Below are 16576 nucleotides of genomic sequence, written 5' to 3'. Positions count from 1 at the left end.
AATTCAATTAAATTGTGAAAAATATTTTCAAAATGTATCTCTATATTCCCACAATGCCCCAAGTTGTTCAGCACCCCACATGAAGACTCTAGGACAGTGAAATGGCGAACCTTGGCACCCCAGATGTTTTGGAACTACATTTCCCATGATGCTCATGCACTCTGAAGTGTAGTTGAGCATCATGGGAAATGTAGTTACAAAATACCTGGAGTGCCAAGGTTCGCCATCACTGCTCTAGGATAACATTTTGACATGTGTGACTTACCTGTATGGCATCATTATTTGGCAGCAGTCGTTTTTAGTTTTAATTTTTTTTAGTTTTTAGTTTTTATTTTTACGAATATTTTCTAATTCTATTTATAGAATATAAAATATATTCTATAATTCTATATAATTATAATTCTATATATTTCTAATTTTATTTTTACTTTTTATTTTTACGAATAAATATTTAACTTTGTGTTTCTAAAAACAAATCACATTAGGAGCTGTTCACTTTCAGAGGTCCTTTCTCTAATTGAAACTTACTGTACGCCTCAAAGGGGAGGAGAGGAGATAACTGTTATGACCCAATCAGATGCATGTCTAAATTTCAGCTTGAGCTATTCAGCTTGGTAAACAAAGCAGACAAGTAAGATACTAATTATTATATGTTGCTATTTTTTTATATTGATTCTTTATATTTTGTAAGGCAATTCCACCAATACCTACTGCCTGGACACCAATACAACCTGCCCCAAGGGCACTGTATGTGGAAGGGTTCACTCATTAACTACTCTGGGTAAGTTATTCAAATATTTGCAGAATTTGTTACTGAGTAAAGTGACACTAGTTCACTGTTAATATATTTCTTGGTTCTATCCAGGTAATACCAGCTTTGAAACCTATAACAGCACATGTCTACCCCTTGACCAGTGTGGGATTTCTGGCAGTCTCAGCGTTCTCAACGGCACAGTAAAGCTGGTCACCGTCTGTTCAACCAGTGGCTGCAATCTACCTGAACCTTTGTGTAAGTGCTCATTTAAGGTGTGCAAATAGTACATAACCTCAATGGATGCTTTTGCTGTAATGATGACATCATCGGGTTCATGAGTTGATGCACATATCACGTTGTGTTGATTGCATAATGTGAATTTTTAAGGGGGGCCATAGACGTGATCGCCTTATGTGCATTTTTTAAAATAGAAACTTAAATAGACCCACTTAGTAGAAACCACAAAGTGGGATACCACTGAACATTGGTTCTTCACTTGAAACTGAAGAAGTGGCAATATAAAGCCACAAAATATTTTTGTGCAATAAAGCAATTTAATGCTTGTTAACCCCCTTTGCGTCTGTGCCTCCCGGCCCTTTAAGGGGTTTCAGATGCTCGGAGGTGGGATTTATGTTAATGTGACCACCTTGATTGCCTGTCAAAGCCCTTGTACACACGGTCGGAGAATCTGTCGGAATGTGTCCTATCGGACCGTGTTGTCGGATAATCCGACTGTGTGTGGTATGCATCGGACTGATTCCGTCGGAATATCCGTCTGACCCAATTTTCCAACATGTTGGAAATATTTCCCGACCAACTGGGCCGATCGGACATACTCCGATCATGTGTAGAGAATTTTGATCAGATCAAGTGCCATGCATGCTCAGATCAAATTCCTACATCAAAGCTATTGGCTACTAGCCTGAACGTAGTCCCATCGTAACGAAATTACGTCATCACGTTCTGAAAGATCGGATTTTTCGCCAACTTAGTCCGACCGTGTGTATGCAATAGTTTCGGACAAGATCCAACGGACAAAATCCGACGGGCAAAATCCGACGGATTTGGTTGTGGAAATCTCCGACCGTGTGTACAAGGGCAAAGAGGTAATTTGATCAGAAAGCTCCTGATTGCAAAAAACGATCGGGAGCTTTCCATTAGCCACAGGTAACTGTGCCGTAAGTGTGCAAGGCGCGTGCTCTATGCACAGTTGTGTCTGCAAATTGGTACACAAATATGCGGTTTGCGTACTGTCGGCACCTAGGGGTTAAGCCTGATGACTCTTATGCCCCGTACACACGATCGGACTTTCCGGCAAAACAAAACGTGCATCTTTTTTTCGAAGGATGTTGGCTCCAACTTGTCTTGCATACACACGGTCACACAAATGTTGGCCAACAATTATGAACGTAGTGACGTACAAGACGTACGTGATATCTCCATCACGAACGATAGTTTTACAAGACCGAGCGCTTCCGGCTCATACTTGATTCCGAGCATGCGTGGACTTTTGTCCGACAAACTTGTGTACACACAATCAGAAAGTCGGACAACAAACATTTGTTGGCAGAAAATTTGAGAAGTTGCTAGCCAACATTTGTTGGTGGTAAGTCCGACAACAAATGTTCGATAGAGCATACACACACGGTCGGACGTTCCGCCAACAAGCTCACATCCAACATTTGTTGTCTGAAAATCCAATTGTGTTTACGGGGCATAACACATCCTTACTAATGCGAAAATGGGTGAGGAAGAGAATACAAGCGTCAATCTGAGTGTAGCGTTTTTATGATTTAATAGAATTCATTCAGAAATAAATTATAAAATGGCATGTAGCACTGCAGGAATTCCCAATTCATGGAGCGGCGTGTGCAGAGAGTCCTATGCGGCTGTAGGCTCCAAGGGATGCAGCCAGTGGATTCTGGCACTTCCTGGGGCTGTGGAAAATGGGCACCTCTGCCTTTTGGACTACCACTCAACGGGCCTTTTTAATGCTTCTGGCCTTGTACACCACCAGCCTGAGAACCTGCCAGAGCCTGGGACTGGGAGCCCCGAGACATTGAGAGTGACCTATTCTATCTTGCATGGAGAAAGGTTATTCTCCACCTGCAACCATTGAAGTTTGTGTGTCTTTACCTAATAGGGCAGTGATGGCGAACCTTGGCACCCCAGATGTTTTGGAACTACATTTCCCATGATGCTCAACTACACTGCAGAGTGCAAGAGCATCATGGGAAATGTAGTTCCAAAACATCTGGGGTGCCAAGGTTCACCATCACTGCCATAGGGTCACCGTGACCTAAACAGATGTAGGTCTTATTTTATTTATTTATTTTTCTATATTAAACTTTTTGGAGACAATAACTACAGTATATTGTAGTCACTGAAGTACACTATAACGGTTTTTATAATGGTTGGATTCACAGTAGATAACTAATGCCACGTACACACGAGCGGACTGTATGGCGTACTTAGTCCATCGAAACACATTTCAGCGGACAATCCGCTCGTGTGTGGGCTTCAGCGGACTTTTTCAGCGTGCAGTCCGGCGTACTAAGAATTTCGGATTTTTCTAAATTCTGTCCGTCGTACTTTGGTTTCAGCGGACAATCCGCTCGTCAGTATGCTAGTTCGACGGACTAAGAATGGCGCATGCCCAGAAAGGATTTACACGGCGGAAGGTTGCTTTGCTGTGTCTTGGACTTCCTATTTCTAGTCCCGTCGTACGTGCTGTACACGTCATCGCGCAAGTTTTCGACGGACTGTTTGTGCATCCGTGTGTGGTCAAGTTCGTTCAGTGGAAAGTACGACGGACTGTCCGTCGGATTGTATGACAAACTAAGTACGCCATACAATCCGCTCGTGTGTACGCGGCATTAGGTATCAAAAGAACAAGATCTGTGCTTTTTTATGAAAACTAATTGTCAGGAATCAACAACAGAGATGGCCAGATCTGTGTAGCTACACTTAGACATTGAGACCAAACTATATATAGTAAATTAAATATATTAATAAAAAAAACAAAAGACATCCACTCACTACAAAACAGGAAACAAGCAAATGTGAAGATACAAGTGAACTACCATATTACCAAAATACCTAACTAACAGAAAGCCAACTAACTATATACAGGGTGCAGGGCAAGAGCAAGATCAGGAGCAGGATAAATGGCAGCAGTATCTGAGCTAGCACAGCAAGCATAATGCAAAGTGTAATAGTGGAGGAGAGACTAAATCCATGTTCACATTGGGCTGTTTTGGCATGCAATATGACATGTCAAATCGCATTCCAAATCAGCGGTTATTGCTGGCAATGGCACCATCCGAATCGGTGCGATGCCGACTTTTGTGGAGCGGCACCAATTCCCAAAAGTAGTTCCTGTACTACTTTTGACCAAGGCCGTCTTTAATATTGATTGGACCCTGGGCAAAACTTTTCTTGGGGGCCCCCCCATGCAGTTTTGCACTCCACCTGCTCTGAGACATACAATAAATAGCAGCTAGACTCAAAATCTGTTTACTGAATCAGATCAGGCAGCTATTGCGATTGGTTGCCAGAGGTTACAGTGTATCATTACCGCTCACTGACTGGTTGCTAGAGGTCACAGCACACATTACGGCTCACTTATTAGTTGGTAAAGGTTACAGCACATGATTTGCACTAGTTGATTGGCTGCTAGAGATTACTGTGGATTACTGTGGATATGACCTCAGGGGGGCAAGATATACATATCAATGTCGTCGGCCATCGCCATTTACATATGAATGCCGGTAATTTACATGTGAGCATTGGGTCTGCGGGTGAGTCATCTGTACACAACAATAGGGCAGAGCTGGGCAGCATTAGTAGCAGCACTTCGCACTGAGATATTGGGACACAGCACGGGACTAAAATCTCAAGGGACGAGGGAATTTAAACCAGGATAGTTGGCAAGTATGAGGCAGCTGCTTTGGGCCCCACAACAATGACAGGGCCCAGGGCAGCTGCCCCTTTTTCCCTGCCTTAAAAACAGCCCTGCTTTTGACAACTACGGGGGTGATTTGAATAGACATCGCACAGATGTCTCTCAAATCGCCCCCAAAATTGGACTGCATTGCCAGTTTAAAATTGTTTGAGTTCAGCTGAACTTGTGTGATTTCTAACCCACAGTCAGTGTGAACCTGGGCTAAATATCCATCCAGCAACCAGCATCAGGTGAATCTGTTGGCATCTGGGAGATACTGGCAGGTGGACACTGGAACTGCAACCTCCTACTCTGGGAAGCACCCAGCAGGTGATCTAGGTCCTGACACTAATGTATTACTCAAAAACATCTAGATAGTGAGTTCACTTTTAATTTCACATGGAACACTTTGTCTGGTTCTACCTTTATATGGAATCAATGCAAAGGGTCATTTTTATATCCCTTTTTCCTTGCTTTAAATTGAATAGATTATTTTTAAAATTTAAATAGATTATTATTTTTTTTTAATTTATGCTATACACTTTTAATACAGTATATTCATTGGCAAAGAATGATTATTTATCAGCGGTAGGCTGGTGGTCTTTTTTAAAAGGGTCAAAGTTGTACATTTATCATTTCTGAAAGTCTATCATTTCATTTTTAGAAATAAATTTTATTTCATTTCATTTCTATCATATCATTTGTGCCACACAGCAAGGCAATTCTAAGCAGAAATAATGAGACAGATTTTTATACAAAGTGGCTACAAGTGTATAGCTTGATTCATACATTCTGTATCCCCCCGACCCCTGGAGGCAAGGATTTCAACTAGGACTTCATGCTGCATATAGACGGGGACATCTCCAAACACAGTCACATAATGGTCTCTTCTGATAGGGAGACCTAAAGAAGCAGCTTTGTCATATGCACCCTCCCCAGGCCCCAGCCCAGGGGGAAGAGAGAACTCATATGGTCCTCCCCAAATATGTATGCTTTCCCCAGCATACATCAGTGGCAGTAAACATCCTCCTGATTGGCTTGGAGGAACATAAATATTCATAGCTCAGTCTTACAGTAGCTACTGGTAGCAGAGGGAAACCACAGCTTCACTGAGTTTAGGGGACAACCCAACTGTACAAAAAGATTACATTTAGTTAGCACCCCTGTATACGACAGGGTGCTACAATTTTCTTCTCCAGCTGCTCTAAGGATGCACTACAATGGAATGAAATCTGACCATGACCACTTCTTAACTGTGCATCTGTTTAGAGTTGTGTCTCATCTTCAGTAGTAATCTTCTACACAGGATTACAGACAAACACACATTATCACTAAGCCCTTGTACACACAGTCGGAGATTCCGTCGGAATGTGTCGGATATTCCGACTGTGTGTGGTATGCATCGGACTGTTTCCGTCTGAATATCCGTCGGACCAAATTTTCCAACTTGCTGGAAATATTTTCCGACAAACTGCTCCGATCGGACATACTCCGATCATGTGTAGAGAACTCAGATCGGACAAAGTGCCACGCATGCTCAGATCAAATTCCGACATCAAAGCTATTGGCTAATAGCCTGAATGTAGTCCCATCGTAATGAAATTACGTCATCACGTTCTGAAAGATCGGATTTTCCGACAACTTTGTCCGACCGTGTGTATGCAACAGTTTCGGACAAAATCCGACGGACAAAATCCGACGGATTTGGTTGTCGGAATCTCCGACTGTGTGTACAGGGGCTTAGACTTTGCTAAATGAGAAGAAACCTGATTTTCATCTACATGTGTCGCTAATTTGTCTGATACAATTATAACAATTTTATTTTCCCTTATATCTCTAATAGTGACTGGACCAATATCATCATACAATGGAGTAACATGTCCGACCTGTGTAGCAGAAAATACAGACTGGTGTGATGCTAAAGATACCATGCAATGCACTGGTAATGAAACAGCGTGTTTGACCTACAACGCAAAGGTGTCAGGTAAAAATTCTTTCTGTCTTCCTAAAACCAACTCTGATATCCAAATCCATGCCCATATTGCTGTCAAATCACACCTGCTTTGGTAAGCCTTGCCCCTGCAGAGCTGGTCTTCCCTTTTAGATTGTGGACAATTGGCTAAGCTGCTTGCCCTACAATTGTCTTCATCTTAAAGATATACCAAAAGGGCAAAGAGCATTTGACTGTTGCAGTTCAAGCAGCTCAGTCTATTATTCTCAATTTGAGAGGGTAACCTAGCTCTGCAGGGGCATGACTCACCAAAGTTGGTGTGGTTTGAGATCTGACTGTCAACTACCTTGTGTAAACTTTAATCATGCTTCTCTGCCTCTAAATCCCCAGTTACTCAACCAGTCTGTTTTTTGTATTTCTTTCTCCTAGGACAGTGATGGTGAACCTTGGCACCCCAGATGTTTTGGAACTACATTTCCCATGATGCTCGACCACACTGAAGAGTGCATGAGCATCATGAGAAATGTAGTTCCAAAACATCTGGGGTGCCAAGGTTCACCATCACTGTCCTAGGAGATACTTATGTCACATATGTCTGTTGACGGGTTGAAGGTTAAAGTCTTTCATGTCCAGATACTCTGGTCTCTGGCCCCATCAGGAAAATGTATTATCATGGGAGGCTGGAGTCTTTCATGCTCCATCTGTTTTTTGATAGACATGTGCATTCGTTTTCGTCCGAATGCATTTTTGTCCGAATTTCAGGTATTTTCGTTTTCGTTTTGACAAACGATAACCAAAGCACAGATTCCGAAAAAACAAAAGATCCGACATAACTAAATGCTTTATTTTAGTTTTCGTTGTTACAACAGTTCGATATAGAATAGGAGATTCGACATGACTCTGACAATAACAATCTGTGTCTATAAAACCTGTGGTCGAATGTGCCTAACCTTACCTCTATTAGTCCAAGATTATATAGAGAAAATATTCGACAGAGAGAAAAGATGACACCTGACACTGTGAGACTGTACATACGGTCGGACATTCTGCCAACCAAATCCGTCGGATTTTCTCCGACGGATTTTGTCCGTCGGATCTTGTCCGAAACTGTTGCATACACACGGTCGGACTAAGTTGTCGAAAAATCCGATCTTTCAGAAAGTGATGACGTAATTTCGTTATGATGGGACTACATTCAGACTAGTAGCCAATAGCTTTGATGTAGGAATTTTGTCCGATCAAAATTCTCTACACATGATCGGAGTATGTCCGATCGAACCAGTTGGTCGGGAAATATTTCCAACAAGTTGGAAATTTGGGTCCGACGGAGATTCCGACGAAATCAGTCCGATACATACCACACACAGTCGGATTATCCGACAACACGGTCCGATAGGACACATTCCGATGGATTCTCCAATCGTGTGTACAAGGCTTTAGACCATTCATTCAACATGAACGACGGAGATTCGTCAAAGCAACGAAAAACACACACGTTTATAACAATATTCGACGGAGCATCGAAACTGTACGACACTGCAATCGTACATTTCCAGACTCAAATGCTCCACCTATAGGATATATAGAGTTTAGCAGCTCCGTCGACTCTTCTTTACACATTCTACAGACACCATAAGCCTTCAAAGACAGATTTGACCGTAATTCATGTGGATTTTCGGACGAATGCAATTTTTGAACAAAAAAACTAAATAAATAAAAACGAATTTCGGGAGTAACTAAATAAATTTATTTTTCGGACGAAAACGAAATTCCGAAACGAAATATTTCACTCTGCACATGTCTAGTTTTTTGATTCTTTCACCCAATGGAACAATTGTAACAAAAAGAGATATAGTTGTTTCATTAGATGAAATGTTATGGTGATCACTCATGAATATACAGTACTTCTACATCAATCAATTTTCACAAACATCCTCAGATGACTCAAGGTGTTGGCATGGGCTGGATGTATGTAGTGCCTAGGGTGTGACACCTGCTGAGGTGTTTCTACTGCACTTTAGGTGACTCACAGCCAAGTTACCTAAAAACAGGCAAGACTCTCTGTGTGTTGGAAGGGTGCCCTCCTCCTATAATTGGCCTTTGCAGCCAGAAGCACATAGAAGGGCGACTCATGTCCAACAAAACCAAAGAAAATTCCCAGCTCCACCTATCAACTAGGGCATGTGAGCCTGGAGTCCAGTGTGTCCCCTCACCAGTATTCCAACAGTACAAACAATAGGTCACTGCCCCCAGCCTGCTACCAACCAAATGATCCTGTCTTCCATGTGATCCTTGCTGCAAAGGCCAGTTAATGGTGGGGGCAGTGCCCATTTGTTTGTACTGTTGGAATACTGGTGAGGGGATGCACTGGACACCTTTTCTGCCATTGTGCTTTGAGATGGGTGTCTAATGTGCCCCTGTGCCTTTAAGGAGGGATGGGCTCCCTCCAGGCTCACCTGCCCTCTATCTGTCCATCATTATGCATGTGCTTCTACTATGGGGGCTCTCAAAAATGTATAGAGTTAGGACTGAAGATAATACTGGGTTGATGTGAAGTGGCGCTGCAACTTACGCACGTATTTGCAAATGTGTGCAAATGCAAACTGTTAGCCTTTGTACACACGGCACCCCCTAATTACTTACCGGAGCCCCTTCTCTCTGCAGTGATGTCCACGAGTGTCTTAGCCTTTTGTACACACGTTAGGAAATTCCGACCACAAAATCCTTTGGATTTTTTCCGATGGATTTTGTCCGAAACCAATCGTTCAGAACATGATGACGTTCGTTCGTTACGACGGGACTACGTTCAGGCTAGTAGCCAATAGTTTTGGTCTCGTAATTTGATCTGAGCATGCGTGGCACTTTGTCTGATCGGAATTCTCTACAAATGATCGGACAAGGTCTGGTCGGATCATGTTTTCGGAAAATTTTATATCCAGCTCTCAAATTTTGTTGGTCAGACATTCCGATGGAAAAAGTCAGATGGAGCCCACGCACGGTCGGATTTTCCGACAACACGGTCTGATTGGACATTTTCCGTTGGAATTTACGACCGTGTGTACAAGGGCTTAGACAGGTTAATTCGGTTGGCAGCAGGCTGGTTGGTAAGTTGGGATGGGAAACTTCTTTGGTTTTGTTTGACGAGTGCTGTTGAAGCCATTAGTGGGATAGTCCACACATGAACTGGAGTAGGTGTGTGAGCCTAAAACAGTTGGACTTGTTGGCCCGTGGATCAAAATGTTTGTGTTGCATTTCATGTAGCCCTTAAAAGATTTTCTGAAACCTGGATCATACAGGTCATTTTAATGTGTGCATGCGCTCAGTACCCAATGGTACTAATGGCCCAGTGCCTAAGGGCGCAGAGTTGGAGAGGGCAGCACCAAGGCACTAAAAATGTACAAACTGTGACAACTTTAAAAAAAATGTTTTGCCCCTTCTGGCAACCTCTAGATATTTGTATCTAAATTAAGAAAGAGAACTGTATAAGAGAAGGGTGCAGGGGATGCCAGGAGGAGTCAGAAGGCTCTTTAGAGATTCCATAAACATAACGCTATTGCATCTTTATTTATTTTGATAGTCTATACAGCTGCAAATTAAGTCTGCGTATTAAGCAGGATGCATGCTGCCTCTAATAGCGCATTTAGGCCATAGTTTTCACCCAAAAAATCCAATGACATGCAGTGCCGGGACAAGGCCATTTAGTGCCCATGGCAAACTACGCCCCCCCATTCATGGGATCGATCATATAGGAAAGGTAGTGAGAGAAGTGAAGATAGGGGTAGAGCTGAGATGAGCCGGACCAAGTGAGAGTAACTGGGAAGATGTTGGGGTGTCCTGGGAAGGAGAGCAAGTTGAGGGCGGGAGTGTGGCTTGCTGAAGGAGGGAGTGTTTAAAGGAGTTGTGAAGGCAGAAGGTTTTTTTTTATCTTAAGGCCCCTTAAACACATGCGGACAGTATGTCTGTATTTCATCCATCCGTTTGCGGATGAAATACGGACATACATGCATTCCTATAGGATAGCGGGTGTCTGCTGATGAACATCCACAGACACCCGCTATTGTCCGCCTTCCGCAATTGTCCGATTCTGCAGACGGAGGAAAATCCTATTTTTCTATCCGTCTGCAGAGCGGATCGGATGAACACGGACAGACGGTGCATGCTCATCCGACCCCCCATAGAGGAGAGCTGACAGGGCAGTCCCTGCACAGTGTGCTGGGACCGCCCTGTCTGCCACCGGCTCAGCGGGGACAACAGAGCGATCCCCGCTGAGCGAGCGGATCATCACGGGGCGGATCATTACTGATCCGTCCCGTGTGAAAGGGGCCTAATGCATTCGATGCATTGAGATTAAAAAAACCTTCTGTGTGTAGCAGCCTCCCCAGCACCCTCTAATTACTTACCGGAGCCCCTTCTCTCTGCAGTGATGTCCACAAGTGTCTTAGATGTCCCAGACACTTCTCCTGATTGGCCGAGAGACAGCGGCGGTGCCATTGGCTCCCAATCAAAATCAGTCAGCCAATAAGGGGAGAGAGGGGGTGGGGCCATGTCGGGGGTCCGTGTCTGAATGGATACACGGAGCTCTGAGTCAGCACGGGTGCCCACTGTAGCAAGCTGCTGGCTGAGGGGGCACTCATCAGAGGGAGGGGTGAGGAGCAGCAAAGAGGGACCAGAGAAGAGGAGGATCTGGGCTTCTCTGTGCAAATCCAACTGCACAGATGAAGTAAGTATAACACGTTTGTTATTTATTTTATTTTATTTTTTTAAACGAGCCTTTACAATCACTTTAATAGCAGAGATAAGGCAGAGTTGGATGGAGGGGAGGAGTCAGAAAATCAGTACATCATACGGTGAATCTAAGACAAAGTCACTACTGCCATTGAGACAGGAACAGCGGCCAAAGCTCCCAGTGCCCCCCCCACCACAGATTAAGACAGCGCCCAGGGCAAGCGCACCCCCTTCTGCCCACCCCTTATCCCGGCCCTGATGACATGGGTGGAGAAGCTTGTACAAAAAGGACATTAGCTTCTTCTAAATATGTTTTCATTTGGACTTGTACGCCTTTTGCCCATCCAATGTGGCCCTAATTTCTCACATTGTGTACAATTTGAATTTTTTTTACAGGAACCCCAATGGTTTTCCGGGGCTGTGCCACTAAAACTAACTGTGTCATCTCCACCTTGACTCACAGTGCAAATGAATCACAATTCGATTTTAAGTTTGACTGCTCCACTAAAGGTAAAGGGTTTGGAGTATTTTGTCACCAAATATTTCAGCTATATTGTTGTTGCTTTGAATAAGAATTCCATGAAGAATAAACTTTTAGTTGTAGATTGAGTGCGGAGGAATAAGGAACTCTGTAATGTTGTATTGATGCCTGTGTGTGTGTGTGTTCCCCTTGTACCATCATAATTTTTGGGCAATTTTCCACACCCCCCCCCCCATCATGCAAAAATACTTATGAGCACGTTTTCCTAAAAACTATTTATTTATTTCGGGCAGATCGCACTTTGGGAAATTTGTACAATTTGGCGCACTAGTCACATGTTTCCATTCAAACCCTCCAACTTGAAAAATTATTTGGCTCATTCCATAAATCAGTGTTCTGTGCTCCGAATATTTGGTGCACTGCCAATAGTTTTTTTAGACATCTAATGCCGCGTACACACTGCCGGATTTTCGGCGGAGTTCCAACGGACTTTCTGAATGAACGGACTTGGCCACACACGACCGGACTGAGTCCATTCGAAAGTACATTCGTTTTGAACGTGATGACGTAAACGGGACTAAACAAGGAAGTTCAATAGCCAGTAGCCAATAACTGCCCTTGCGTCGTATTTGGTCCATCGGACTAGCACACAGACGAACGATTTTCCCGATTTTTAGTCCGTCGGACTTGAGTCCATCGGATTGATTTGAAACATGTTCTATTTCTAGGTCCGTCTGATTTTTTTAAATAAAAAACAGTTGGATTAGCCCACACATGAACGGACTGTCCGACGGACTGATCGCGTCGGACCTAGTCTGCCGGAAAGTCCGGTCGTGTGTACGCGGCATTAGATACCTGGTCTCTTATACAGATTGTAAAATTAAACAAAAAAAAAAAAAAAGGTAAGTGTGTGTAAAACAAAACAGAATTGTAAAAGAGGTGGGATAGCATTGCAATTGATAATGTATAATGAAGATAACACTAGAGGGCATCATCCCCGATAAATGAAACCTACAGTATTAAGCATATCCAATCTATGTGCCTTGAAAATATATTCATACCCCTTGAAATTTTCCACATTTTGTCATGTTACAACCAAAAAGGTTTTATTGGTATTTCATGTTATAAACCAACATAAAGTCGCACGTAATTGTGAAGTGGAAGGAAAATAATAAATGGCTTTCCAAATGTTTTACAAATAAATATGTGAAAAGTGTTGGGGGTACATTTTGTATAGCGCCCCCCGGAGTCAATACTTTGTAGAACCCCCTTTCTCTGCAATTACAGCTGCAAGTTTTTTTGGGGATGTCTCTACCAGCTTTGTACATCTAAAGAGTTAGCCCTTGTACACACGGTCGGACATTCTGCCAACCAAATCCGTTGGATGAGCCCCCCTCCACCCCCCAGTTCGGTTCGCACCAGAACTTGCGAACAAGCAATAAAATAGGACAAACACACAAACACTGTTAAAGTCTATGGGACACGAACATGAAAAATAAAAAGTGCTAATTTTAAAGACTTATATGCAAGTTATTGTCATAAAAAGTGTTTGGGGACCCGGGTCCTGCCCCAGGGGACATGTATCAATGCAAAAAAAAATTTTTTTCCATTGATACATGTCCCCTGGGGCTTTCAAATTTACAGTGAATACCGCAAAATGTTCATTGTTCGCCAAACATCCGAGCAACCAAAGTTCGGCCCGAACTTATGCTTGGGCCAAACCGTTCACCCATCCCTACTAGAGAGGGACATTGTTGCCCATTCTTCTTTGCAAAATAGCTCAAGCTCTGTCAGATTGGATGGAGAGCGTCTGTGAACAGCAATTTTCAAGTCTTGCCACAGATTCTCAATGGGATTTAGGTCTGGACTTTGACTGGGCCATTCTAACACATGAATATGCTTTGATCTAAACCATTCCATTGTAGCTCTGGCTGTATGTTTAGAGTGTCCCCCCACCCCGATATGTACCTGATCCCCATCGTGATCCAGCAATGTACACGACAGCCTTCTCTCACTTTTCATTGGCTGAGGCAGCAGCAGGAGCCAATGGCAATCACAACCAGTGAGTCAATGAGGAAAAAGAGGGGGCGGGGCCGAGCCACGGCTCTGTGTGTGAATGGACACTCAGAGCCGTGGCTTGGGAGTGTACCTACTTGGGTGTTCCCATAGCAAGCTGCTTGCTCTAGAGGCACCCAGCAGAAGGAACGGTCCTGAAGCGCCACCTGGGGACCAGAGAAAAGGAGGATCCGGGCAGCTCTATGTAAAGCACTGCACAGAGCAGGTACAGTAAGTATAACACGTTTGCTATAAAAAAAAAAAAAAAGAAGAAGAAGAAAAACAAATAGCCTTTACTATCACTTTAAATAGGCTCTATAAAAATTAGTCTACGTGGTTCACATGGCTTCTTCTTCATCAGGAATAGACATGTGCATTGACGAAAAAAAAAATTTGTTACACTGAAATGTTATTTTTACCACAAACGCTGTGCCTTTAAAGTCCCATACTTACATTATGAATATCATTTCGACACATCAAATTTAGGGATGTGGCACAAAAATTCAACGATCTGTCTGATCGGATTACTCCCTCTAGTGGTTAGACGCAATGCTGCATTGCAATTAATATTATTAAGACTAAACAGGACTAGAGAATACATCCATGGCCAAAAGTTTTGAGAATGACACAAATATTATATTTCACAAAAGTCTGCTGCCTCAGTTTTTATGATGGCAATTTGCATATACTTCAGAATGTTATGAAACGTGATCAGATGAATTGCAATTAATTGCAAAGTCCCTCTTTGCCATGAAAATGAACTTAATCCCATAAAAAAAAAACACATTTTCACTGCATTTTTGAAGAAGCCTTCAGGGCACCATCAGTGCAGAGCTTGCTCAGGAATGGCAGCAGGTAGGTGAGAGTCCATCTGCATGCACAGTGAGGAGAAGACCTTTGGAAGAATGGCCCGGCAGGGCTGGACTGGGACTTACATTTTGAGTGTCCCATCAGCACCCCCTTACATCAGAGTGTCCCATCAGCACCCCCTTACATCAGAGTGTCCCATCACCAGCCCCCTTACATCAGAGTGTCCCATCAGCACCCCTTACATCAGTGTCCCATCACCAGACCCCTTACATCAGAGTGTCCCATCAGCACCCCCTTACATCAGAGTGTCCCATCACCAGCCCCTTTACATCAGAGTGTCCCATCAGCACCCCCTTACATCAGAGTGTCCCATCAGAACCCCCTTACATCAGAGTGTCCCATCAGCACCCCCTTACATCAGAGTGTCCCATCACCAGACCCTTTACATCAGAGTGTCCCATCACCAGACCCCTTACATCAGAGTGTCCCATCAGCACCCCCTTACATCAGAGTGTCCCATCAGCACCCCCTTACATCAGAGTGTCCCATCAGCACCCCCTTACATAAGAGTGTCCCATCACCAGACCCTTTACATCAGAGTGTCCCATCACCAGACCCCTTACATCAGAGTGTCCCATCAGCACCCCCTTACATCAGAGTGGCCCACTGAGCCATCGGCCCACTGGGAAACTCCCAGTAGTCCCAATGGCCAGTACATGCCTATGGCCCGGTGTCAAGAAGGACAGCAAAGAAGCCACTTCTCTCCAGGAAAAACTTCAGGGACAGACTTATATTCTTGAAAAGGTACAGGGATTGGAGGACTGGGGTAAAGTCATTTTCTCTGATGAACCCCCTTTCCGATTGTTTGGGGCATCAGGAAAAAAAACCTTGTCCGGAGAAGAAAAGGTGAGCGCTACCATCAGCCCTGTGTCATGCTAACAGAAAAGCATCCTGAGACCATCCATGTGTGGGGTTGCCTCTCAGCCAAGGGAGTGGGCTCACTCACAACTTTGCCTAAGAACACTGAATGCTACAAAAACCGAGAGCAACTTCTCCAAACCATCCAAGAACAGTTTGGTGAGGAACCATGCCTTTTCCAGCATGATGGAGCACCTTGCCATTAGGCAAAAGTGATAACTAAGTGGCTTGGGGAAAAAAAACATTGAAATTTTGGGTCAATGACCAGGAAACTCCCCAGATGTTATTCCCATTGAGAACTTGTGGTCCATCCTCAAGAGGCGGGTGAACAAAAAAAACACCAGAAATTCTGGCAAACTCCAAACATTGATTATGCAAAAATGGGCGGCCATCAGTCGGGATGTGGCCCAGAAGTTGAGTGGCAGCATGCCAGGGTGAATTGCAGAGGTCGTGAAAAAGAAGGGTCAACACCGCAAATATTGACTCTTTGCATAAACTTCATGAAATTGTCAATAAAAGCCTTTCACACTTATAAAATGCTTGTACTATAATTATACTTCAGTGGTATAGTAACATCTGAAAAAAAGATCCAAAAAACATTGAAGCAGCAGAATTTGTGACTAATATTATTTGTGTTATTCTCAAAACGTTTGGCCACGGCTGTAGATGTGCCGAGGTTGTGATCTATTAAACCTTTGGATACAGTAGGAAATGGTTAAAAAAAAATCTATTTATTTTTTTGGTCTCATTGGGGAGGTTCTCCTCTTTTTCTCGTATTGGAGACACGGTAGAAATGGTAAGGAGATCTCTCCTATGTGAGAAGAAATCTTGGGGCAGTTGTCCCCAGTACAGGCGTCCCCATTGGAGGGCTTCTACTAGATCTCTGCGTCCAAACCATTCTAAATGGTAACATTCCTCTGGGTTTTATTGCTGGAGACA

General features: G+C 43.5%; 1 protein-coding gene across 1 annotated transcript in view; it reads left to right on the top strand.

Annotated features, from left to right (window-relative positions):
* Positions 1 to 16576, top strand: part of LOC143933578 (uncharacterized) — a 110033-nt gene that overhangs the window by 22238 nt on the left and 71219 nt on the right. Inside the window, exons 12-15 of the mRNA XM_077456525.1 lie at positions 692 to 781; positions 866 to 1009; positions 6541 to 6681; positions 11770 to 11883. Coding sequence (XP_077312651.1) covers positions 692 to 781; positions 866 to 1009; positions 6541 to 6681; positions 11770 to 11883 — 489 coding nt within the window. The remainder of the gene's footprint in view (positions 1 to 691; positions 782 to 865; positions 1010 to 6540; positions 6682 to 11769; positions 11884 to 16576) is intronic.

This window comes from Lithobates pipiens, unplaced genomic scaffold (assembly GCF_037356315.1).
Source record: "Lithobates pipiens isolate NorthernLeopardFrog02 unplaced genomic scaffold, aLitPip1_a1.2 Scaffold_27, whole genome shotgun sequence".
NCBI lineage: Eukaryota > Metazoa > Chordata > Amphibia > Anura > Ranidae > Lithobates > Lithobates pipiens.
The sequence above is the reverse complement of the archived record's forward strand: the minus strand, read 5'-3'. Positions and strand labels throughout refer to the sequence as shown.